The sequence below is a fragment of the Aptenodytes forsteri genome, unplaced genomic scaffold (genome assembly GCF_000699145.1).
Source record: "Aptenodytes forsteri isolate BGI_AS27 unplaced genomic scaffold, ASM69914v1 Scaffold221, whole genome shotgun sequence".
In the NCBI taxonomy this organism is placed as follows: Eukaryota; Metazoa; Chordata; class Aves; order Sphenisciformes; family Spheniscidae; genus Aptenodytes; species Aptenodytes forsteri.
The window spans coordinates 98,663-125,918 of NW_008794411.1; the positions used below are offsets into that span (position 1 = coordinate 98,663).

Below are 27,256 nucleotides of genomic sequence, written 5' to 3' on the forward strand. Positions count from 1 at the left end.
GCCTCATCTACACGTCTTTTAAATACCTCCAGGGATGGGGACTCCACCACTTCCCTGGGCAGCCTGTTCCAATGTTTCACCACTCTTTCAGTAAAGAAATTTTTCCTTACATCCAATCTAAACCTCCCCTGCCGCAACTTGAGGCCATTTCCTCTCGTCCTATCACTTGTTACTTCGGAGAAGTATGTTTCAGATATTCCTGAAGTATATCACGTTCCTGCAATGCAGGCAGTGTAATTGCCCTCTCTGTGGCATCTGGGTACAGAACACATAGGCAGAACAGAGTGATCCTCAAGCATGATGATGTCTTGCAATTAAACTAATAACTGTATGGAGATCAATTTTGCCTCCCGAAACAGCTGTTGGAACGAACCACCTTATTCGAAAATGTACAAGTTCAGCTGTGGGGGAAATTCAGCCCACTGTGGTTACTGTTTATGAAATCTGTGACGCAGACTCATGTTAAATCCTGTGCTACCAGTGCTTGCAGGGACTGTGCAAATTACAGTTCTTTTAGCTATTAGATTTTTTTCTTGATTACACCCAAATATGTTCCAAAGATGTTCTTAAATTCATTATTACACAATAAGGCAGGTACATGCTTGTGCTCCCAGACCACAGCAAGTGGGAGAAAACAGAACTTTTTGACATTTGCCCTGTATCCACAAACACGTCTAAAGTTGCGCCCACCCACGAAAAACTCATCTGTGAGTAGTCTCAGTGTAACGCAGGAACCAGCGGACCCAGCAGCAGCTCATCCACTTAACTAAGAGCACATTTACACACAGAACAGTGACAAAAGCAAACACCTTCCTGCCAAAATAAACCCCCCAAGTGAGAGACAATTCATCCTCTCCCCAATAACAGGTGAAAGTGTTTGCAATCCAGGTAGCTGTAAGTAAGTTTACAGCAAACCAGCGATCACCACTACTCCCATGTCACTCCTGTTTTGCATGGTTTCTACGCTTCTTCTGTCTGCTTGAGGCCATAGCTGCTCTTCGGTTTGTTAATTAATGAGATGGAGCACCTATGTTGGTGCTTATATATGAATCACACTGCACAGCATAAGATAAACACCCCATCTTAGTGGATCTCACTGCTCCCCAAGGCAGGGAAGTCTTGTCATCTCCATCTCATACGTAGGGAACTGAAATACAGAGATGTGATGTGACATGCATGGAGTTAGAAAAGGGAATTTTTAGGGGGCCAAGACACGGGACATTTGAGTTCATGCCCAGCACCTGGTCCTTTGACCTTCCGGATGTTCCTTCTCCGCATTTCTACCTTTATTTATTTCCCCTTTTCTCATCTTCTTCTATTGCCTTGTAACTAGCTGTTTGCTTTCCCCCTTCTCATCTACCTGCACCTTTTTTCCCCCCCCACTTTATTCCTGATCTCTCCAGAACACTGTGGCTCTTCTAGTTCCTGGACACTCCTATGTGAGGAGTGTTTCATAAGGATGCTGGGCCAAGTGCCATCACCACTATCAAGCGCATCTAATTGTGGCTGAATCACAACACAATGAATACCAAACATCCCATCCTGAGGTAAAGACTGTGCACACTTTTCTGCTCCAGTCGATAATGTCCCTTGCTGATAAAAAGCTGCATCTCAGTCCAGCTTGGATGATTCTCACAGCACGTCTACACTCGAAAGTGAACTGCAGAGTATGAGTTCATGCTGTAAATGCCTAAGTACTGAAATGTCCTCACTTCACCTTCCAGCCGCAAGTGTTTTGCTCCTCTCTGAGCTCACTCTAACTTTCAACATCTTTTTGAAAGAGTGGGCACCAGGACTTGGATCCTCTAATTATAGACTTCCCACTGCACAGCTTGACCCCCTCGCTGTTAACCTGCCTCAATATGTTGACATATCTGAACATACCCAGTTATTTGCAAAGTTCTCAAGTCCTCTCCAGAGATGCTGCTCCTTTCCAAGAGACACTTTTCTCTCCTGGCAGCCTGGCCTCCAGACTCTGTTTTTAAACAGGCAGCCTTGCATACAGCTGTATTAAAAACACTCTTTTGATGAAAGCCAGGTCAGTTGGGCAAACGTGCTATGGCTCCCACTGCGCACAGTTTGCTGCCTGCACTAGACCAAGTGCTCCCGAGCACGTCCTCACCTCAGTCTCTTCTCTCAAGCAGCTGCCTCAAGCTGTCCCTCTGTGTGGGTCAAAATAACGTCTTCACCTCCTGCCAGCACCACACATTTTGCTGGATGTAAGTCTACCATAAACAACACCCAGGTTGGAAAGGTCTTTGGCATGGCTGGACCCACATCCCAGGCCCTTCTCTGGAGACGGTGCCCAGCAGTATTGCCTCTCCGCCACAGTCTGCGCACGGCCGTTCTGCTGGGCTTTTGTCACCACCACTGTCCTTGCCCACAGCTAATTGCAGTGCGAACAACCCCCCTGCCAGCTCGCCCTCCCTTCTGGCTCTGGCTCTCTTAAGCCTTTCTACAGACACATGGCCGTAGGGCTAATAGAGCAGCAGACAGGCCAGCCCAGCCCACTCCCCCGTTCTCTGCTGCCAGAAGAAACTCACCACAAATGTTACTCTAAACAGAGCCACCAAGAAAGGGAGTGAGACAAGAAGGAAGGGTGTTTCAGATAAAGTGGGCTAAGAGCACGCCCAGTGTCATACTTCTTGTGGGGAAACCTGTAATCTCTAGACTCAAGACAGGTAATGATACAAACCAGCACAGTCTGCAGGCTGGAGGAGTTTAAGATCTTACTTCACTCCCTCTCTCCAGTTCCCAGTTGGCTCTCACTGGTCCCTGGCAAAGATCCTGCAAATCCACTCCAGGGTACCACAGCAGCTTTCAAGTCCTCTAGTGAGGCAGCTGTTGTGTTAAAATTGCATGTCTTCCTACATGGGGGATGACTTCTGTGGTATCTCAGCTATGGAAAGGCTACAGTGAGGGAAGTAAAGATGAAGTACAACCTACCAGAGGTCATCAGACCTTCTAAGAACCTGCAGAGAATTTGGCAAACTGATATGAAACAGATCCTCTGAACTCCAAGCTACTAGACAGAGACCAGGCCCAAATGGCTTCTTTGAGACAGAAGGGGACAGAAAGGGAGGGGATCTAAGTGGCACAGTTTGGAAGAAAGGAAGGAAAGGAGAAAGAATGCAACGCTATTTTTAGCAAGACAGCCACAGTGAGCATTTGGAAGCAGTGCAAACGACTCAAAGTACAGGATCGGTAACAATTTCCTCAGGTGGGCCAACAAAATAAAATGCTTGCAGCAAGAGACTCAGCTCTGATGCGCTGCTCCAATCACCAGCTCTGCTATGCAAGCCCTCCCTGGGAACGGGCTCCAGAGACTCCTCTGACACAGCCATTTCTGCATGCGAGGTGGCAAGCGCCTCCAGGAGTTATCAGGTGCCAGTCTCCAGATGACAAACACGCACAGCCTGATTCATGCTCCTACAGATACAATCCTTCACTTCTCGCGCTTGCGGCGACAGGCACCAGGCAATTTATTTTCACATGTCTTGAGGACTTTTTTGTCACATGTCCAGCAGCTACTAAATCCCAGCCAATACCTCCGGCCTGTTTGCCACCAGATGGTACAACCGCAGCTGGAGTTGTAAGCAACGGACCTCCAACATGTAGGGCTTGAGTTCATGCGGATGGGACAGCAGCCCCAACCCACTCCCGTCCTGTGTTTATACACACTCATGCACACCCTGCCTGCAGAAGCTTTGGCTCTTTCAGCACTGGATCGCTGCCAGACTCAACAGCTGCTCCTCGCCCAAACAGCCAGTCACCGACTCCACTGAAAAACCAGGGGAAAAAATGGAAGCATTCAATGAGCCACTGTCAGCTAAAACATCTTTGCCTCCAGCAACTAAGTGGCTGCGTGAAAATAAATCAACAGAAGTGACTGCATCACCAGGAAACTGTTTCGACCCTTCCTGGCTATTTTCAGTTCAGATTTGTAGGGGCCGTTTTGCATTGCCTCCTCCCTTCAGTGTGGATACTGGACTTACATGCAAGACCCTGCAGCTTAACTGCTGCTGCTGAAGGGAAGATGTTCAAAAGAATATAGTTGACCTTCCAGTTGCAATAGGGTGTGCAATTACTCTGCCTCAGCTGACACGATGGTATTCATTAAGCTGCAGCAACATGTCTTTCCAGAAAATCAATGTTAAACTGACGAAACTCCCAGGGTCTCGCTTCTTGGTTAAAGCAAGAGCACTCCAGTAGCTCCTGAGTCAACGAGTCTTTTTCTCTGCTCTGTTACTCAGGAGTTGCAGGGGTGTAATGTAGGAGTCACACAGAAGTGACACAAGCCCAGGCTTTTAGAAGATGAGAGGTCCTGCAAAGTGATGTTTCTGTTCTTTCACGATTGACCAGAAGTCAGAGAATCAATTAAAGATCCACTCACCAAACTGACTCTTATCTGCATCAGTGCAGGTATAACGTTCCCAGGTTTGACGACAGCAGGAGGGCTAACGCAAATGGCATCCCAGCAAGAACACAGTAAGAAGTCACTGCTTGGCTTTGGGAAAGCACAGAGAGGTTCAACCGCTCTGCGCCGCATGGTGCCATTAACCACCCCTAACCTGCCCTCCTCACCGTGAGCTGGGCAAGCTCAGCTTAGTCATGTTCAGTCATTTATTCTCAAGGTAAGCCTCCGCAGCTGGGATACGGCAGAGGAAACCAACAGGTCGTGAATAAAAATCCAAGTGCTTTGCTACAGAGCGAGCTGGGTCTGTTAGCATCAAGTTACATATTTCAACATTCGCATTTTGGGAGATCAAAGCAGAAACACTTGAGTTCCGCCTAGGCTTTTGAATAATCTTGAAAACATAAATAAATAAGTTAGAAAAACGCAGTGAAAGCACTGAACACTGAGAGTCCTTCAAGCCCTTCTGTTCTACCAGGCAGACATCTTTTATTTTTGCTTCCCTTTGCTTTGCCTTTGACGGGGGGTTTCTTAACTGTTTCCACAGCCTATTTCTGACAGGGAAGACTTCATCTACCACTCTGCTCTAAGCCTGATACAAACTGATCCACGATCTTTAAATACACTGCTACATAACTGAACCTTTCACCTTCTATTCTCAACTTTACTTTCTCTTCATGGTTTTAATACTTTACAGAAGCAGGTGGAGGGACGGGGGCAGGAAACAACCCTGGTGTAAGATTAAAATAGGGCAGAGAGCAAACAACTGTATTCCGAAATTCAAAATAGATTCAAAATAGATTCAATCAGACCAGATGTTATAAAACATGAACAAAAGGAAAGATTGTGTTTTGTTACAACGCAGACAACAATGTTTCAACAACAGGATGGAGTAAGAAACCTGGTCTTATAGGTCTTTTTCAACTCCAGAGCGAATTCCACAAGAGGGAGTTTACTGGAACTATAGCAATTAACACAGTCTAGTTCATCCTTTTTGTGATTTTGGAACATGTTTATTGCAGATGTTAAAACCATTATGAGAAAAATATTTCTGAGCAGTCGAAGGCTCGTCTGGACAATCAGATTAGAGATTCGTAAAAATAAAGAGGATACAAAGAAAGGGTGAATGGCAATGAATTAGGGACCGTATCTGAAATTTAAGACTTTCTCCACTGGTTTGACTTTATGCAGAAAATGCAGCCAGGCAGAACTAAAGCAAATTGGTTTAATTCCCTTGAGGAAACAGAACAAATTTTCCCAGCAACTTTCAGCTACAAGCATGCGTGACTGCAAATTTGGATGGAATGTACAATCAGTAATCTACAAACCAGTAATAAAATGAAACATTAGCTTTTACCTACCGCTTCAGCAGTACACGGGCACTGCCAATTAAAACACTAGGAGCAGGTGGAAAGGAAATGGTAAAATAAAACCAAATGAAGTAGAAGATTATTTGATACTTAAGTCTATAAATTCATTTGGACCGGGTCTCTCTTTTCTATTTATACATGCACAGTGGGGCCCTAGTCTATAGTCACTGCTGGAGGACAGAGGTTTTTCAGACTTTCAAAACTTGAAACAAATGGTCAGCTCTTCAAGGCAAACCACTTCAGAAAAGGAAGCTGGACTTAGAATCTAAAGTGCTTTCCCCTGAAATCTGCCAAAAGCCCTAAGCTTGTATTTAAGCAGGAGGGCTAGTTCCAAAGAAATTAAGGCGATGGCTCAAGAAGTTAAGCATGTGCTCCACCCCTTTGCTGAATTAGAGCTGCAGAAGTAATTAGAAGCCTTCTAAAAAGGCCAACATCAAGAAGAGAAAAGTGTTAACTTTAGAGATAACAATTAAACTGTCACGATGAAAAAGCAGTTGCCTTGCAGTTTGGGAAAAGCACAAATATTTCAAAGGAGCAGGGGAAGCTCATAAAAGCACTACCATACTTCCATCAAAGAGAAAACTGTAACTTCACAATCTTATTCTCAGTCTTTCCAATCACTAACATATAGGATTTAGACACATCTCAGTGTTTTATAGAATTACTAATTTACTTTGTAAATATGCTTCCTGAGAACAGTTAGTCCAATCAACTTTCAGGAAGAGCGCACCATGTGAAACAAATGAATGGCAAAACAAAGCAAAAAAAAAGTTCCAAAAAGTATTTTCTGCGCACTTTTCCGAGTTCTATCAATCCCCCATCCCTCCAAGCAATTTTCTACGCACCTCAAAGTACTGTCTCCTGAAAGGTCTGGCATTAGCAGCTGCAGTTAGTCTGCACTGAACTCAAAGAAAACCTCCACGGATCAGATTGCCAGGTGTGGCTCAAGGTATTATATCCTTAGTAAAATTAGTGCATACATCCTGCTCTGTACCCTTAACACCACAAAACCCAGTCACATTTCCAAAAGAAAATTCTGAATTGAAAGAGGACAGTGGTGAAAAAACGCAGTGTTCAAAAGCAGAGAGTTTTGGACCAACAGAACTGATCCGCTGAGAAATTTTAACGACTATTTCCCCAACCAGTAATCAATTTTACACTGTATGACTTAGTTCCTCTGTTCACTCCTTCCTTTACTCTAGGGTGAACATTAACACCTATGTCAACAGCAGACCCCTCAACAGAGAGTATATCTGATAGCTCGGGTACAGCTGTTGGCTGCTGTTTTGCTATCACGAAGTATTGCAGTCTTTTTCGCTTTGAGTTACCTGTGCAGAGGAGCTGATCCCGAAAGTATTCCTTCCCACACGAAGTCACACACTGCCCGTTCTTCATTAGCAGGGATGTCTGGCACGAGGAGCACTCAAATCCATTGGTACAGGCTGAGCATGTTTCATTGCAGGCTTCCAAGAGAAAGAATAGAGAAGAAAGATGTATTAATCCCAAATGTCTTGATGCAGCAAGACTCCCCTGCTCTGATAAAGGGAGACAATTTTGCCTCATTTTGGCAGAAGAGTTCGAGAATTTGCATTTTTCAGGGGCTTCCACCTGAAACCTCCTGAAGTTTTAAGCCCATGGTTACTACTCAATATGTGCCTGAATGCTTTTCCAAACAAAGCCTGGCAATCTCTTTATAATAAGCCTGTGGGATCCTACAAACAAAAGCACAGCAAGCCACGGAGAAGACAGTCATCTGACGGGGTATAAGCCCTCGCAGAAATTACCTAAGCAAGTCCCCCCATCCTGGTAGAAGCCCGATTCACACGTCTGCACACAGCGCCCATTCTGCAGCTGCCTCCTTGTGTCTCGGCAGGCGTTACAGTGATCAAAGGACTGAGAGCAGGTCAAACAGTCTGGGTGGCACTCAACTGGCACAAAGAAAAGACACAAAGGTAAAAACCGTCAGCAGTCTTTTCAATCGGGAAGGCACAAAACAATGCATACTCCAAAATCAAAGTGAAATTTACTACGTATTTCTGTTGGTGGTTCAAGGTGTGTTAGTTTTGGAGTGGGTTTTTTTCCAAGATTGCATGAAAGGTGCTAAATATTATATTGCCGTATTCTAGTATGTGAGAAGTTATTGCACAGACTCAGATTTTCTAGACTACTGATAAAAAGGATATTCATTGTCCACATGGTTTCTCAGCAGTAAAAATCATAAGTCATCAGGAATTAATGGTCCGAAACAACCTGAATTTCAGTTTCCTTCAGTCAAACCCTGCAATAAGTCAAGACTGGGTCCATACCAGGTCAGAGTACAGGTGGCAGACCACTCCCCCTCCAGTCAAAAGCGCTATGTCACAGCACCATAGCAATCATTTCCTGACCACAGGTATTTTCTCAAACAGCATGGCTGCTCTCTCTGCAGAGGCCAAGAGAAGGACTACTTTCGCTTCACTACTGAGCTACTTTTGCTTGCTGGAAGAAAAGCTGTCTGTTCCTCCCTGACAAGTCAGCAAAAAGGATCCCAATGCTGCAAACTCTCCTTCTTTTACACTAAGTAACCTGCAAGTTCCCAGGGAGAGGTACCTAAGGAAAGAATCAGGAATCAAGAGCTACAGAAGACATACAGTTGAAGATAACAATGAATCCAGAGTGATAAACAGGAGGTATGAATAGGAGGCTCTGTCTCTATCCATTTCTTTCCAATAACTTTCCACAGGTATATGCAGCCCTATCCTTCCAGAGTGACAATGAACTGACTACATGGACAGGTACAGAATGGACAATTTTTCTCTAGGTACAAAAAAATCCCCTCTGCTCCAACCTGAATGTTCTCAGTGAGAGGGCATATTTGCTGGTTTTCACATAAATACAGCTATGCTTAGGGCTAGATGCTTTACACTGGCTGAGAATGAATGGGTTCTCTCTGCCTGCTTCCCCCAAGCACATCTGTGAGAAGCAGCAATAAATTTTTACTGGCTTTAACTAAGCAGATGCGTTAGGGACTGATGCTCTGGGTTCACAGATTGAACTGCTGCAGGCTGGATTTTGCATTTGTTTCTCACTCCGTCCAACGCAACACAGAAAAAGACAGAGGGAAAACAGCAGGCTTCAGTAAATGAAATTTCCATTTACCTTTTAGGACACAAAAATGCAAGTTTGGCTCTGTATGCCCAATACCATGACTTCAAAGCCTGTATTTCCAGAATGCTTCCATTACGGAAGCTAAACGAAGAGGCCAGATTTTCAAGGGTAACCAGTACACAGTGGCACTTCTTGATAAGCAGGAGAACAGATGGGTGCTGAAAGCACTTTATAATCTGCCCCCTTCTTAGGAGCCTGTGCAGATGCTGTTCCCTTTCGAAAATGCAGGACAATTTTATCCGAACTGTCCAAAACCCATTTTCCTCACTTTTCCATTTGTAGTGCTTTGCATTTTTATTAGCATGCAGTAAATAAAAAGCTTTAAAACATTAATATGGCAAACGTGCCAAGGCACTCCTGCAAATGACAGCATAATTAAACTGTGAAGCTATTTTCATTTTACTGAGATAAAACATTAACTGGAGCACTCTGATAAAACCAAAGTTATATGAATGCAACAAGAAGAGCTACCAACATGAAAAATCAGCAAACCACAGCCACAGCCTACCAACTATGAAATGTAAATCAAGGAGAATGACAATATCCTGGAGAAAAATTAATTTATATGCACAATTAACATATAAGCTAAGGCTATCCTAATCTTTCTAAACAGTTACGAACTGGCAGCCATTCAGCCCCAGGTGACCTTGTGGCATAACAGTGTAAGCAGGTTCTTTCTTCCTTCTACTCCCAAGAAATAATCAGGAGTTCCAACACCCATGTTAGGATTCAGAAAGGAGCAGTCCCCGGCCTTATAAAACTCATGTTGAAGAAAAAAGAAAAAGACAAAATGTTTCCAAAACACCAAACCCAAGGAGAAACTCTCACCAACTATGATGTAAATCAAGGAGAATGACAATATCCTGGAGAAAAATTAATTTATATGCACAATTAACATATAAGCTAAGGCTATCCTAATCTTTCTAAACAGTTACGAACTGGCAGCCATTCAGCCCCAGGTGACCTTGTGGCATAACAGTGTAAGCAGGTTCTTTCTTCCTTCTACTCCCAAGAAATAATCAGGAGTTCCAACACCCATGTTAGGATTCAGAAAGGAGCAGTCCCCGGCCTTATAAAACTCATGTTGAAGAAAAAAGAAAAAGACAAAATGTTTCCAAAACACCAAACCCAAGGAGAAACTCTCTTGCCAGAAGAAAGCCATCATTTAAACCAGGGGAAGTCAGTGGGAGCCTTCGGATGGAGCCCTAAACCTCTCTAAGAACCCTAATTAAATTATATGGAAACCAGTTAATTAGCAACTGCAAACCGAAGACAAGTTAAATTTCAACACGGTATCCGACAGGTAATGGGGGAGTGAGGGCCACAGGGATGCCAGAACAGCCCCCATGCTAGAAGTGTATGTGACGCACACGCTCCCACCCAACACGAGTGAGGGGAAGAAACGACTGACCCTGGGTCTGTACCTGGCTCGCAGCGCGGGCAGCAGTCACCCTTCACCTCCACAGCCAGGCTGCCCAGCGGGCAGGGCGGGCAGGAGCGCTGGAAGCAGGTCACCTCTGCGTCCCGGCATTCGCATTCTCCGCACGGCCCTTCTTCCCATTTCTCTCCGTTCTGCACAAGAAACATCGAACGGGCCAGCATCAGTAGGGAAGGAGAGCCTTTGCACAAAGTGTTTTTGCCATGCATGGAAATCTCTGGGTAAATTGCAAGGCTACATCAGTGCTAGTAGTAAATTAAACATCTCTGGGACTGTTTCAGCACTGAGGCCTGCCGACACGGGACTGCGTGCCTCTGTACCATTAACCCTCTTGCCCTCTTTGCCTTTCCAGAATAAGGCGGCCTGCAAAGCGCCTACTGGGAAGAGTCCTTGGCCCGTGAACACCTGAACAGGTTCCCTCTCAGCACTCCCTCCAAAGCAGGGTGTTTTTCAGTTAGCAGTAAGTCCTTTCTACTTCTTCACCTCCCTTCGCTTTCTCGGACTCAAAGCATTTCCTCCTGCCTCCATATTTTGCTGCCTCACTTGTCCACTTGTTTTTCACAGCTTGGTAACAAGTGCTTGAATCTGCTCTGTATCTGAACAGATAGATACCCGTAATCTGTCCTCTGTCTGAACCTATGTCTTTGCATAGTGACCTTTTTGTCATACTTTAAATCTCTTTCTAACCTTAACAGCATTTTACTTCCTCTCCTCCTCTCTTCTATTGCCTTGTTTTCCATCACCAAGGACTGGCCGAAACACTACAGAGGTGAAGAGGTATCACCGGCTTTCTTCAAAACTACCCATCGCACCTGACAGCTGTCTACTTTTACTAGTTGATGGAGGGGAGAGATCTTGCACCCACTGTTCCCCTCCTGCGATCCGCATCCCTTGGTCTGCTCAAAAGGCCACCGAAGCTGCCCCCAGCGGCTGAGGCTCTGCTGGCACCACGTGAGGTAGTCAAAAGGCAGAAAAGAGAGAGCAAGCATTTTAAATGCCCGTGAAGCTTTTGTGCCAGTTCCTCTCTTAAAAGAGATAAAGCACAAACTGGAATAAACCTGACACCTTAATATGTTTTACCTCACTTGGGTCAGAGAGAGAGATCTGAGGAAAGAAAGGGAAGTATTCGCATTAAAAAAACCCAAAACAGTATTAAACTTCAAATTTCTCACATCTGTTGGCAAACAGCAGCTATTACCTCCAGTCCTCATCTGTCAGAGCAATGAAAAGTCCATTACTGGTATATTTAAACCGAGATACTTAATGTTTCCTTTCTATTTAACTTCAGAAGGAAAGTTCCTTGAAAATATTCATAAAATAACGGACTCCTGTTGCAGTAAAAATGATAATCAGTGGGAAAAATAGGCAGAAAGCTATACATTGCCCCAGCTACGTAGCCTCTACTTTATAGGATTAAAGTCAGGCATCTTTAACTCCATTAGACGTGCAGGAAACCTATGACTACGTATATTCAATATTAAAGGGAAATGATTGATTATACCGCACAAAGGAAAGCAAGGCAAACTTAAACTCTGCAGCAGATGCACACATTATCAACAAGTGCGTTCTGTAAATTGTAAAAGCAATCTGCAGATAATATTAAAGGATTATTTTTCTGCTACACTTGCAAATAATATTCTTCGAAGAACTGGAGAGGGAGAGCCAATTACTCCAAACCTTTATGAGCAGAACTCACTATTACGTGCTCCAAAGTACCAGGATACTCACAGCTTTGGTATGTTCTTTGTAAACACAGTAACTATTACTTAAAATACATTCAGGACAGCACTTCCCATCTAAGTGAATTAATTCTTCACCCTGTAAAGAGAAAGGTTGCAGCAATTCAAACGGAATCAACACCACCAAAAATACTGTGGAATGCAGAGGCAGAACAGCTCTTGCCCTGGAATGCAATCTTCAATATCTAATTTCACCTTATCTTCTCTCTATCCTACCTCATCTCTGTAGGTACAGTTTGAAAAATGTGCTTGGTGAATACTGCAGTTGCAGAACAAACCTCAGAGAAGGCCAAGGAATTCAGCGATAAGGCCATTACTTCATCCCTAAATCCCACAGAGGAAGACCCCCCCAATATAACCCACTGCAAATACAGAGAATAGGAATGCCATATTTTTATTACGAATCACTAGGATTTTCCTTGACCACTGTCAAGATTTCAATGCATAGAAGCTTAGCTTCATTTTGAATGTTCGACTTTTTTTCCCCAAGAGAATTTCAAAGCACATACTCTATTTATCCCAGATGGGAAAAGCCTGTTCTTTGTTACAACTGTACAACTCCACAGAATCCACTTAAATAACTTCGGTTTGAAGATAAGAGTTTAGCAGCAGGAGAAGGGAATAAAGTGCCCTAATCCGTCACGACTTTTCGTGCCCAAGTGGAAGCTGAGTATTTAGAAAAGAGGGACACCGTCCTAGGGAACTAGGACACAGCTCTAAAGAAACAGCTTCAATTTCCTGACCTGATTCTCACGCGTTGTAAGCATAGGCAAGGTAATACATACTAGTCAGAAAACAGACATATGTATACAAACCCACTACAATTAAAAAGTTACAAATTAATGACTAAATTAGATTCGGTGCCGATCTGCACTGAGCGCTTCTTTAATCTATGCCCGTTAAATGTCAGTGTTAATAGCCATCCCAAATCTCAGGGGGCATAATCTTCCCAACTTTGCAATCAGGCTGATTACTTACTTGTGACAAACAGAGAACTCATGACAGTTCGTTAAATGTTTGCGAGGGGCTCACATACCCAATGAAATCACACAGCTCACACTGGTTTCCATTTCAGCGTGTTGCTGCTTTCTTCTGATGGCTCACAAAATTCAGCTGAGCGTCAAGTTTACCAAACAGCTTTGCTGATTTACACCAACCGGGCATCTGTTCCAGCAGTCGCTCCAGGATATTTTTCACTGTGCCACATTGGCACGCTCACCAATTTGTGTATGTGAATTACTTTAGACATAGATAGGGCAATAACAGCACCGGTCACTGTTAGTTTCACCAAGGTAGAACTAAGCCAGGCCACACTCTGACAACCCCCATCCATTTCTGAGAACGGGTAAGAGAGGAGAAACCGTATGGTTCTTAGTCATCGAGGACCACACACAGCCTAAATCTCTCTCTGCTGGTTCTATACATTTTTGCTTTTAAATCACTACTTCAGAATGCCATTGGCAGTGGTTGGATCTCATGTCACTGCTATGTACTGTAAACTCCCGCATCCCCATCCCTGCCCACATCCCCACCCACATACATAAACACACACTATAGGAAAACTGAGAACAACTAGCCATGGAACATGGCTCGCCCAGCCGAAAAAAATGCAACCACGCTGTTCTGCCAAGACTCAGAAAAGGGAGAGGCTATGTGAGATAACTTGTGGCTTTGCTGAAGAGAGATTCATCATATTTCCAGGTTGAGAACATTGAAAGGCAATGATGGGCTGGGAAGCAGAAAAAGAGAAAAAAATGGTTTATGCAATCTCTCTCACACGCGTACACACCTACATCCACATGCAACATCCGCAACTCTCAACACCCTAGCTCCATTTCTTCTAAATATCAGAAAGACTTCTGCAGCTCGCCAGCTGTATGGTAGTCACGCAGCACCCTGCAAGCTCTATCTTATTGATCCTGTAGTTCCTAGGGCTGCTAGCAGAAATACTCCATCGCCAGCCTACTCAAGTAGGCTGCAGCATCCCCTGCTAGCACCCATGACCTGTCCTCCTCTGAACATTGTCATGAGTGTGCTTGCTTAGCTGGGGTGCTGGCAAGTGCTCTAGCAGGATTATTTGATGCTCTGACCGTTTGAGTGGTTTTGGTTGAGTGCATCCACTTCAACATCCACAGCTAGCCCAGCCTGCCACAAAACTTGTATTCCTAGCTCATCAGTAACCTGCTGAAAATGGCTTTTTGAAGATTAGGTCAGAATCACCACAGACACTTTCATTTGGCAGTTGCTGGACAGGTTTGTTTGAAAGGGTTTATAAGCTAAACTTCTACCCTACCCTCACGTAATGCTACTATATACTACGTCGAGCAGTCTAGGATTTGCAGTTCATATCTGTGGCCTCATTACACTTTAAATAGGATGATGTGACCAGAAAATTAATACTGCTTTAATGAAGAGATGAATCCAAATGCTCCTAGCTTCAAATCAGCTCTGATTTATTGATGCAGGTGCCTAAAAAACAGACCTGCAACTCAAAAAGAAAAAAACAAAGGAAAAAAAATATTTCATTTGCTTTTTCAGTAAGTATTTTCTTGTACTATTAAGATAAACTATGACTGAACATGACTTGAGGAAGCTAGTTTATCTTAAGGGAAGCCACGCAGAATAATAAATCCTTGGGCAAATATCTTTTTTCAAGTGGGACCATATTGTCTACAACAAAGGACACTGCCTTCCTCCTCCTGACCTCCTAGCAACCATGTTTCGTTCAATTCAAAATTGCAGCGGTTCATACTCTGACAAATAATACCACTTTTTTAGATGTCCAGGCTTTTAGATGGGTGGTTACCTTTGAGAGCCTGAGTTTGAAAAATTGCTGTGAGAGTGATAAAGCTGCACACTTTTGAACCTCTCCCCCCCCCCGTTTTAAACCTTACATGTTAACATCTCCAGCTATTGTTCTGTAAAATATCCTTGGCTTTTCTGAATAATGGATTCTTTGTCAGTACGCAAGATATGAGCATGAATATTAAATAATTCTCCCTACTGAGCCATGACAGCACGCCATCATCATTAGTGTAAATGATCCAATTTACAGCCATAAGCACACAGGAAGCTGACTGAAACAGATGCAAATGCACAAGATTTTATGACAGTCACAACCTTCCACCCAGCAAAATCTCTCTATGCAGTTTAAGGTCGGATGATCATCAGCAATACTACACCAGCGACAAGAATTTGGGTCCCACATTCAATGCATTTTTGCTATTTAAAGGGCACAAACTCAGATGAACAAGCATACACTTTTATTCCCAGATTCATCCTCTCTGATGATCGTCATTTGGGACTCCATGTGTGGATTCTCGCTTTTTTGAACACTCATTAAAACAATCTAATCCAGTGAATCCATTATGTCCGGATTTTGGCTGGACTGCAGACACAACACAAGGGTGCTGCTACTCGAGATTTAGCACACAGGCAGAGTCGCCAGAAAAGCATTGCCACTGAGAGAGAAAACTCAGAAGGCTACAATTCCTTCCCTTCCCTTCATTGACACTGTGCAGTAGTAGGTATAAAGCAGGTATTAGCCCACCAATTAAAACAGATGCAGTGACAAACAACACAGAAGTTTTATACCACTGCAAAAATGCAATTCAAAACATATCTCTGTGTGGGTGTGGGTGTGTGTGCTGTGTGTGAAGCATTCAACCATATCTAATGCATTTTGCACATCCACTATAGAGCAAATATAACATAACCTGGGGGCGTGTTGAGTTTTGGAGTAAACAGCACCGGGAATAAAATACCCTACCAGCTACACGTCCATGCCAAGAATGGCATGGAAAAAACGGAGAAAAGTGGAACACCGACTTCCATATCCAACTACCCTACTGAAGTCCACTGTAGCATACAGAACGAAGATAAAGCTTTTAACTATCTCTGACCTGTACATCTCTCCCCACATTCAGCTCCTGGTCAAGCCGGTGGTCACTGAAACCTCTGGGTGTCTGACCCTCCATTATAGCAGGCAGACAACAGTGTGGGAGGGAATCCAAGTTAAATTAGTCACTGATTCACACTGGCTTGCTTCACAATGCAAGCCCACTGAGCAGCCAACCTCGCATGGAAAATCCGAAGTTTACTCTCCTTTCCTGTGAAGTGTTTTCAAGGTAATTGCACAAAACAAGCCCCGAAAGGCAGGTTCTTTGAGTGTCTCAAGATGTCAGTCGAGAAAAAAAAAGGGGGGAAAAAAAATCACAAGACTTGAGAGATACATCTTGAAAGAAAGAAACCTTTCTTACCTTGGCACACTCCACTCTGGCACACTCTGCTTCCTGGCAAGTGACTTGCCCTTCATCACACACGCAGAAGTCACAGCCAGTACTATTCCACATCTCACTGTGGTACCTGATAGTGCCATCATACAAGCAGTTTCCCTTGGAAGACACACACTCCTCACAGCACTTCCCAGGACGCTGCACTTTGTTCTCCCCCTGCAAAACATCAGCAACCATTGAGCAGGACTGCCTGAACCCGTTGGCACGGGCACAGTGATACGTGCAGCCAGGGTATCAGAAGTGAATGATTTTTAACTACCTTCTCACAGGTAACAGAGTCACAGGTCTCTCTCAGACACCTGACTTCTCCTCTGTGACACGCACATGCAGTGCAGGTATTTTTTTTCCACTGTTCGCCATGCTGTTCAAAAAGAACACGTTCACAATTGTTAAACACTCTTCGTAAATAGCCAAATTCTTTCCAGAAATCTGTGCTGCTTATGGAATATGATGGCTCCTTCTGTATGTCTGTATCCGATAAACTTTTCTTAAAAAATGCTTATCTCTACATGATGAGCAAACAGGAAGAAGACGTACGAGGTCTAGATGACACTGCGGTGTGTATTTCTCATTAATTGCAAGCCAGTGACATTGGTGAGGCCTTAACTACTATTATTAGCAAAACATAATCATTAACAGAAAATCCCACATACATATATTCGTTAAATAATGCATTAAATTAATTCCAGATGATACAATGAAAGCTATAAATACTTTGACCTTCACCAGTGCTTTCTGCTTTCCTCCTTCAAAAAAGTGTGGAAAGAAAGTGCCTAATCTGCTTCACCTTGCAAACTTCCTTTCTGCTTGCCAGCAAATTCTTATCTAGTCCTAATTTCTTTCAACTCTTTTGGCTTTCCAGGAAGAAAAAAAGCAACCGTTGTACAAAGCTATCAGTGCTGGCAGAAAGTCAGATGTCATGGAGAAGGGAAAGAAAGATGTGCCAGAACTTGTGAACAACTGCCTTTTGGCATGGCTCATCAACGCTTACCTGGTACACTCTTCCTGACACCGAGCAGGGCTTTGGAATGCATTCTGGGCAGCATTTTCCAGGAGACATAACCATAACTTCATCCTAAACAGAAAGCAGGAGAGATAAGTAAAATAAGAGCATGAACAGTTAACATAGGGCTCAGCATCACCGCCTGGAATTCCAGGCATTTAGCATCTGTGTGATAACCCACAGTCACTCAAGGCTTCATTTAGGCTCCAATATCTGGGGGCAGTCTTCACAGCATGAGATCAGTGTAGAAAGCGAGAAAGATATTTCCTTCATCTCATTTTCTGGGCTTCTTTGGATGGCAATTGAGGTCCAAATACATAGATAGGTATATAGATGCCGATAAAGACACACACACATGAGATAAAGTACATATATTCAGGTATACAGATATACAGAGAAAAAAAAGTATATATAAAGCTATGTAGAGAAGCACACTAAAGCATGAGATGGAGAAGAGATTTTTTTCCTGGTACTGCCACATTTTGAGGCTTTGAATGTGTGATTTATATTCGCCACCTCTCAGGCATTTGCACTGTTTTAGTTAAATCCATACAGCATAACTGTCTGTACAGGTGTTAAATTATGCTTAAAACTGGATTATCTTAATTTAAAATTTTCATGACTGATTTAAATCACATTGGAATAGGTTGGCACTTCACATCAATATAACAGTTCCTGCATGCCTCAACTCCATCCATCCAGAACGTGTCTGTAATTCCCCTGATACAATTTCACATACATCCAACGATTTGGAATAGTATTGTTCACCAGCACCTGCCTCCAGCCACATCAGGATGACCGGGAGACTGACTTGTGGACTGAAAGTAGTGTAGCAATGCCAAGCACTATTACCTCATCTGCTTTGTTAGTCAAATCGCTAGCTTTCCAAGAAAGAGTGGACGACTTCGTATCAAAGTTATCAACAATAGATTTCCTAGCAGAGTTAAAAGAACTCTGTCATGGATTTTGGTGGGATATGTGGTGGGACATTCAGGTGCACTCCTGCATGCAACAAGCATTTTTGAAGTTCCTCTCCCTCAGCAGCCAGGGAAGGGCACAGTTATCTGAAAGATGGAGGATGAGAGTTTGATACTGGGAGAATTTATGTATTTGCTTTTGACAGGGAGTGGAGAATGAAGAAAGTGACAGAGATAAAGGCACATGAGAGAAAACGTTAGGTATGATTGAGAGCAGAACAGGATCCTTGCACACCTTGCCAAGGTCCCTTCCATCGGGCACCTTGGTAGGAAATACCTGGAACACCATCAGAATTGGCTTCCTGCTGCATTAACTTGGATGCTCTCAGCCAATTATTCTCAGATACATCACAGCAACAACACAGTCATTTCTGTTTCCACAAACTGAATCCTAATGATTAGCTGATTAAACACTAGTGCAATCAGTCAGCAGGTAACATCAGTTCATTTGAGTGGGAAAGGAGGAATCTAAAGCAGGCATAAATTTGTTTTAATGCACAGTCCTTAGTCAACAACAAACACTGAGTATCTCAGGACAAACCAAAACAGATTTAGCACGCACAGAAACAGGTGGGCTTTCCTTCTATCAAAAAAAAAAAAGTGTTAATTGTACAAACGTGGTCCAATAATAGAAAGCTGGGTAAGCATCAACAGGAGAAAAAGTTTATGACTACTGCTTTTGGTTTTTTCAGTGCTACAGGGAAGCGTGCTCAGCCAGAGCACACATTTCAAGTGAGCTTGTGGATTCATCGTTGGAGCGTGGTAATAGATTAAAAAATACTTGGGAAACAGCAGCTCCTAAAACATAAAGTCAGAAAGAGGGATTTCCAGGGAGCCAGTTCCTGCATTTCCTTAGCATGGCATGCTGTTGTAAAGGAGTACACCAAGGTGCCCAAGAAAACCGGTACAATGGGCCCAATGAAAAGAAATCCAAAGAGCATAGTCACACCCGTAGGTACTTCCAATACAATGAAGAGAATTCAAAAAATTGAGTCACTTGTACAGAGTGTGGAGTAGTGTGTATAGTTTGCTGCCTTTACTAACCCCTGTGTTAACACTGTATATAATCCTGTAGTGTTTTGGTTTGGTTGATCACTGCACAAGTGCTGAGAACTCATCATTTGTCCACAGCAAAGACCTTGGAGACAGAAATGTCCCAGCTCTCTCAATTGGACTAAAACCGTGAGTCACAACTTGAGCTTGCCTAACTTATCTTACTGGTTTTGTTGATTTCTAAACACAAGCACACGTAAGGAATAGTGCTCTGAGACTCTTCTTTCAGCTGAAGTTGTCTTGTATTTCTAAACTCTTTAAGTCAAAAGGGGAATTTCATCCGCATTTGACTACTTTCAACTGTATTTCTAGAGTTCTTGTAAAAAAACAAAGTAAACAAGACCTGCAAACCAAATTTTTCAGCTGCAAACCCAACACTGAAATTTGTGAAGATAAACCCCCATTAAAAATCTTGTCTTTTCATTCCTTCCCTCACAGAAATAAAAAAATTTCCTGATCAACCCTACATAATTTTTTTTAGTATAAAACAAAAAGCAGTTGCTTTAGACAGTATTTGTGCTTGGTAAGAGTAAAATGGTGGGGAAACAAGATATTAGGGAAGAGACAGACAGCACATGTATACTGACAGATTTAACCGGCACTCCACATCATTTCCACACATCAAAACTCCCTTTTCCAAATCGCCCACTTGTCACACAGAAGATTTGCCTGCTAATTTGTACATCTGCATGAGAAATGGACCTTGCCAAGGGAAAGACAACAGTCATGTCCCCAGAAGGCCGATGGGTCCCGACCTGGCCGCACAGCAGAGGCTGGCAGGAAGCTGTGAAGCACTGCGTCGTGCCGTCCCCGCAGATGCATTTGGAGCACCGACCAAGGCGCCAGTCCTCACCATCCCGGAACAAGCGTCCATCAAAGGAGCAAGGCTCTAAGAGATATGAAAACAATGGGTAATTTTCTTTTCCAACGCCCTTTAATCCCTTTCCGTCACCCGTAATTAAAACACAGATTTTGTGCATCTCAGAATTCAAAATTCTGGTTTGTCAAAGCAGGTAATGACAGTAACAATTCCACCAGTTTTCAAGGGCTTTAAACTTGTGAATTAAGAGCTCTGGATGCACTTCTCCCACTGGACTTCTATGAGAAAAGGTATCCAATCGCTCAGGCATTTTTGGAACTTGCAGTCCGAGTCTGCAAGTGCCAAAGGTACCCTCAGTACACAGGAAATATCTGCATCTTTTTTTCCAGATTTTAATCTCCAAAATAAGGATATATTAGGCACATCTGCTCACTGCTTAAAGCTTAGCACTTCCTATTGGCCTGTGGATGAAGCCGTTAAAAATGTAAATATGGTAGCAGGACAGCAAGAGAATTAAGAGACACACTTGACGCCAGTGTCTTCCCAGCAGAACTGAACAAGAAAAGAAAAGCTTTCCAGATTTGGGACTAAAAGGAGATTTCCAGTCCGACCTACTGCTCGGATCAATGAAGCCAGACAGTGCCCCATTCACATGCAATACTCACCGCCACGGCCCACACATTTGGGACAGCAGGATCCCTGAGCAGTGTATTGCAGCTCTCCTCGTCCACAAGTGAGGGCTGGGCAGGCCGTGGGGGTGCAGTTCACCTTCCCATGGGCACAGGAGCACTGGACACATCCAGAGCTGGCCCACTGCGTGCCGTGCTGCAGTGTACAACACAACCAAAGGCACAGAAAACACATGCATGAATCCAGCTGCCAATGAGACCTGCAAATATATCTTCTGCCTTTTAAGCCCCACTACGCTAGTATTAACTTTACTCTTTTGCAGGCCCAGTCAATCTTTGCACATTGTAGCCCCTACTCCTGGCTGCACTATTGGGGCAAAAAGTAAATTAATACCGGTAAAGTAGCACACCTGGGGACCAGCCTAACTCTCCTCCCTGTTGCAGAGTGGCATCCAGCAACAACCCACTGCAAAAGACACAGGCTATTGGATACACTCCACTACAGTTTCTGTAGGGCAAAATTTCACACCCCCTCTCCACTACAGTTTCTGTAGGGCAAAATTTAAATTTAGAGACATGTCTTCTTTAGCGGAATATTCAACATAGGCCCCAACACACACCTGACGACAGTGTGGTCAGGTGAACACTGCCTGCCCCACATACTTAACGCACTTCACTATGACTAAAATCTCATTAGATTTGCTTATTCATTAATGCAGAAACAAGTATCTCTACCCTGAGGCATGGTGAGGAAAAACTGGCCCCAAGAAGAAACATGTTGGTGTACTGCAACACACTCCAACAAACAGACAGTGTTAATTTTTACAAAACATGCAATATTGTTAGGCAGGGAGTAAAAAAGCTCTTGCCAGACACAGGGTACCGATTTTCTTCGATGGAGCTACCGCTAGGGCCAGTGTTGCTAGCTAGATACTTGTAGAATGAAGGTCAAGTCATAAAGCATTATGAGTGGCTCACTGACAAAAGAGAAAACTTCTTCCAGCAGGAAATCTGTGCCAGCCATCAGGATGAGACTTTGCACTGACAAAAAAATCGTTTAATGACCACCTCACAGTGGAATTGGGGTGTGACATATGACTATGGGTACAAATATGCCTATAATTCCTGTGGGGATGCCTACTTATTCACCTGACTTGCCAAAGAGAGCCAAAAGACAAAAGCTGCAGCAAGAATAAAACACAGCAAAATGCAGCAACAGCAACAACAAGAAGAAATATAATGTAATATGATATAATATAGCATGACCCAAATCACAGGCACAAAGAAATATGAGAAGAGGATGGATGTGCTATCTCTCCCATTCCAGTCTTTGTCTAGTTCATAACAGATTCATGCTGGTCATGCCTCACGCTGAAACAGAGTTACAACATCCATCTCAGGTGTAGAGTGTAAGGTCCAGATATTCAAATGTATCTGTGCATTTTAGCATACTTCTTAAGATTTGGACCTGACTTGTCTCCTGTCAAACAAAAAAGTCTGTAAGAGACCAGACGTAGGACGTGGTTTCACCGTTAAGCCATTTTTCTACGTTTGCCTATTCGACATGATTCATTAACTACTATCCACGAATCTTTATTTTTTTTCTTATCTGTAGACACGTATTCTTATTGTTTTGGCCTTTCAGTCCCTCTAGGTGAAACCACATCCTGGAACCTGCTTCTTGAATAATTCAGGATTACAAAATACATAACCCAGGTCACACAACAGCAATCAATCTCTACCAGCATAGATGGCTGCCGAGAGAAAAGCCTTCTTTCAGGGTAGCTAATATGTCAAGTTCAATGTGCTTTGCTCCCCTCCTAACATTACTATATTGCCTCAATCATCCACAGAAACAGCAAAGTGAATGAATGAGTGGGAAACTTTCTCCCCTTAAGCTAAGCAGGACACACTATTGCTCAGCGACTGCAAAACCCGCCGACCAAACTCCCATTATATTACATTATCTGATAGTGACAGAACGTAAGCCCGATGAACTATCCTTCTCCTGCACGTCAGCTAAGCATCCTTCACTGACGTGAACCAAACAGAGAGCTAAAAATTGGAAAGGATTGCCACTGCCGAGGAACACGACAGAGGACTCACGCTGTGGATCTGTCCTTCATGCTGGCAAAATCCTTCAGCTCGGGACACACACTCAGGGCAGCACTTGTTGGGGGCTATTTGGAGCACTTCTCCCTAAAAAGACACGAGAATCCAATAAGCAGTTCACATGAAACAGAGACTTTAACATGAAGGTAAAGACATGGGGCCTTGCTGGAGTCAGTGCTCCCAGTTTAGAGAGGAAACATATTAAATGAAATACATAATGCTGCTACAGCAGATCCCTTTGTTGAGAGGTGGCAGATCAGTTTGCTGTATTTGACATTTTACCATCAAAACAACAGTAGCAGAATTTACGTCCCTAACAGTACAATTAGGAAGTCCCCAGCTGAACTGGTTTTCAAACCAGAACAAAGAATAGAAAGCACTTACTCAAGGAAAAAACCAAGATTACTCACTGAAGGACCTCTGAGGAACGTGGTATAGATGTAATTTTTTCAATAGATAGTTTTCTACATGTACAGGATGGATCTCAGTCTAACGTTTCACCACACCAGAAGCGCAGCTGGCAGGCAGAATGAATGTGCATCCACTAACTGTACTTCTTCGACTTAATAATCACCACCTTTTTTTTAGTAACGCTACTTTAAAATTAACTGAAAACTACTGACCACTTCCAACCACAGCATAGTCAGGTGATGCTACTACCACTTTGCTTCGCATGTTCCAGGAGCTTAGCAAGCTGACCACTTGCTACGTCCTGCTCAGCAGCAGGGAAAAAGATGATGCTGATGGAAGCAACTCATCAGACGGAGGGCAAAACGCATCAGTAAAGACATCAGCCAACACTGGGAAGGATCATGGACTCCCGTCATTGAAAAAGTCTCCACGGACTCTCCAAAGCAATGCTTTCATGTTCCTCCCAGCTGCGTGTTAAACACCCCAGGCCTGGCACAGTGCCCCACAGACAGGACAGCACTGGCTGCTGGAGGATCTTATTGTGCAAGGGTGTCTGTCACTGATGGCAACTGCACATGAAGGCCCCTGGCCACCACCTCAGGTACCACAGATCTCAGTATTTTCCTCCCATAGCTGGAGAGGGAGAAAACAGAAAACCAAAACCAGAGAAGAATATGTCAGGTTCGGGAAGTGAAATGTAGAAAAAACTTGTCCATGAGGTCACCTTCTTCAAAATATTGCAAAGGTGTTTCTCAGGAGACATACTCCATCCTTTCCACTCTGAAAGGGTACGGCCAACGTCTAAGGGATTCCTGCTCAGAAGGGAGTCATTGTTTGTTTTGTTATAATAAAAAATGAAGACACTGCGATGCCAAAAAATTGTCTTACCTTTCACCTCTTTATTTATATGGTAAAAGCGACCAGAATAATTTGAAATGTCACAAGTTTTCTTTCTCTGTTTTCTAAAAGAAACATTTTGACTTTTCAAACTGAAAAAAGTTTCTCACTTCAAGGTTTCCTTCAATGCTGTGTTTTTTAGGAGGTGGGAGACAAAATTAAATATTTCATTTAGCTTAAACCATTAAACCCTATTCAACTGTGATCCTGCTGTTGGAGAAACTGTTCTTGGCTGTTGGTTTGTTTTGGTTCGCACAACAGAAATAATGTTTGCTGATTTTCCACCTACTCAAAGCATTTGGTATGCACAGCAGCAGGTTTTACATACAAATGTTTAGAACACCAATGGGTACGCTTTTTGCAAAGGCTGCCTGGTTTTGTTTATGCCTTGTTGCTGTAAACAAGATCAGCAATATTAGCATAAATCTCATAATACGCAGATAAGAAATAAACCATGGAGAAGGATGGCGATTTCTGACCTCGTTCATCAGTGGTTTGTTTATGCTTGAAGGATGATTGGATTCCTTCCTTGATGATCCTTTTCAACATTTAAATGGCCAGACCTTTATGGAACACTTAAACTCTCTGTCTTGAAGACTACCCATGTCAAGGAGTCACACAGATTCATTTCACACTATAAATCTATTTCCCTTTACGAGCTTTAAAGTTGCCACCTTTTCATTTATCCCATTTTTTAAAATGAACAACAACATCTAGCCCACTCATTGTTAGGTGTGCCATGACGGCACTCTTTTTTTATTTCTCTCCTCTTCGCACAAAAATTCCTGATATTTCAGTCTTGCTTTAATCAATACACAGTGATAATAATGGGGAAACCCGGTACGAATCAAAATTATTACCTCATTAATGCTGTCGTATTGGAAAACATTTTAATCTGCTTCATAAAGCCATATAATTTTATTGGCAGTGCCTCTTTAAAACACTAATTTTCGTTGTCATTCATGCGTACTACCCCAGTAATCCAGATGCTAATGCAAGACCAATTCCATGGCCAATTAGCTGTAACCATTAATGAAGGCTCAGAAAGATAAACAGGAGACAATGAAAGCTCAACAACCATCACAAGGCAGAAGAAACTGAAAGACAGACAATCTCAGCTCTGTTGTTGTTCATCAGAGTGGAAAGCATCCATCTGCACATTTGAGGGAGACCCAGCTCCGCGTTCAAATGAAGGGTGACTGGAAGCTGAGCTCATGCTGGGAGGTCCAAACCCAGTTCAGGGGCTTCCTTTGGGTACCAGACCGCCTTTGGAGCACAGGCAGCCTGCAAGCTGGTCCAACACCAAGCCTCTGGCTGTACTGTGGCAAAGGAGACAAAGGCCTCACACGCTGGGTTTTGCCTGTGTGTTTCTTGCATAGGCTTGCATCAATGAGAAGTGAAAGGGCACAGAGACTGTGCCTGACCCTGGGCAGTCACACACGCCCTGGGAGGCGAAACGGGATTTTCACTCCTCCCTCTTGCTTCCCCCAAATCCTGCTGTGAATCAGACCCTCGGGTTCAAAGGGAGCGGCAGGGAGACAGCTGAGCCCAGAGGGTTGATATGGCAGCTGTCACCACGGTGTACAAACATAAGCAAGCAGCTCACCTCTGCCAGTTCCTCCAGGGAAACACCTCATGCTGCATCCTCTTTCTGTGCCCCTCTTAGTACAAGAGGAGCTTTGCTTCCACAGGGACTGTAGGACCAATTACCCCAACTGCTCCCACCATTCCTTTACATGTAACACGGCATGGCGGACCCAAACAAGCATTTTGACATATAACTATTCCAGGGGTTTAAAGCAGGGGAAGGCTGGGAACTCCAGAGTGACCTGACATTTCTCCCACCACACAGAACGGGTCAGCTGGCATTTGGACTGTTGCAGCCCCTTACCTTCTGAAAGTCACACCAAGGGTGTTTGCAGACAGTAGGTTCACAGGTGACAATATTGCTATGGCAACGGCAGTCTTGGCAAGAATCTGGCTTCCAAATTGTGTTATTCTGCAAATAAACGTAAAATTTTAAATTAGACCTATACAGCACAAGGCGCGTGCTATTTTACGCAACAGCAAATGGCTCAAATAGCTCAACATAGACAGACTGGAAGAGTATAAAGTCTGCAACAGACCACTCCTCCCTCCCACACACTTATCAGGCATAACTTTGGTACTATTCGTTCAATAACTTCAAACACGCAGTTGAAAGACAAGGCAATGTGCGGCAAATAATCAACTCCAATGGCAAGATAATCGATAGGACATAACCTCCAATAACCTCAAGGTGATTATAACATCTCTGGGAAACTTCTCTATAATCAAGTTCAGACTGTCCAAACTGTAGCTGCTGCTACGATCACAGCTTGTGCTGAGGCAGCTGAGCTAGCTTTGAGGCTTACACGCTCCTGGACAGAGAGCTGTGGCACCATACAGCACCCCGTGAGCTGATGGGGAATGCAGGTAAATACTGACATGCTTGAATGCAAATGAGCTGTTGAATATAACATCCAAAATCTTCAGTCTGCAGGATCACAGAAATAAAAAGTTCTCATGTCAAAACCAGGACGTAAACTGCGCTCATTACGTTAGGCTGTAAGATGGAAGGAAAGGTGTGAAGAGCCCAAGATGCAATTAAATTGATTTAGTCAAAAATGCTGAATGCATGGCCACGTATGAACAGGCTCTACCTGGTCACATTTATTCCAAAACGTCACGAAGGGGACTCTGACTAAGCAGACAGTCCAACAAATCTGGAAATAGCCATCGCCACCACTCAATCAGTGCACCCAACTGGAACACCTGCAGCTAATTCGCAAGGGTTTTCACCACCCCTGCTTGACCCCTTTCCATTCCCTCCGCACTGAGGTCATGATCCCACGCCACCCCCATGCTTTCATAAGGCAGCTCAGGCCCTCATCCAGTTGCTTGGACACTTGCCAGACTTCTCCTTCTCTCCC

The 27,256-nt window shown here is 43.6% G+C and overlaps 1 protein-coding gene across 1 annotated transcript in view; it reads right to left on the reverse strand.

Moving 5' to 3' along the window:
- FRAS1 (Fraser extracellular matrix complex subunit 1) overlaps positions 1-27,256 on the reverse strand; it is a 132,631-nt gene that overhangs the window by 90,299 nt on the left and 15,076 nt on the right. Inside the window, 11 exon segments of the mRNA XM_009288822.1 lie at positions 7,113-7,247; positions 7,569-7,712; positions 10,356-10,503; positions 12,098-12,187; positions 16,368-16,559; positions 16,663-16,764; positions 17,395-17,478; positions 20,192-20,325; positions 20,922-21,081; positions 22,992-23,084; positions 26,197-26,304. Coding sequence (XP_009287097.1) covers positions 7,113-7,247; positions 7,569-7,712; positions 10,356-10,503; positions 12,098-12,187; positions 16,368-16,559; positions 16,663-16,764; positions 17,395-17,478; positions 20,192-20,325; positions 20,922-21,081; positions 22,992-23,084; positions 26,197-26,304 — 1,390 coding nt within the window.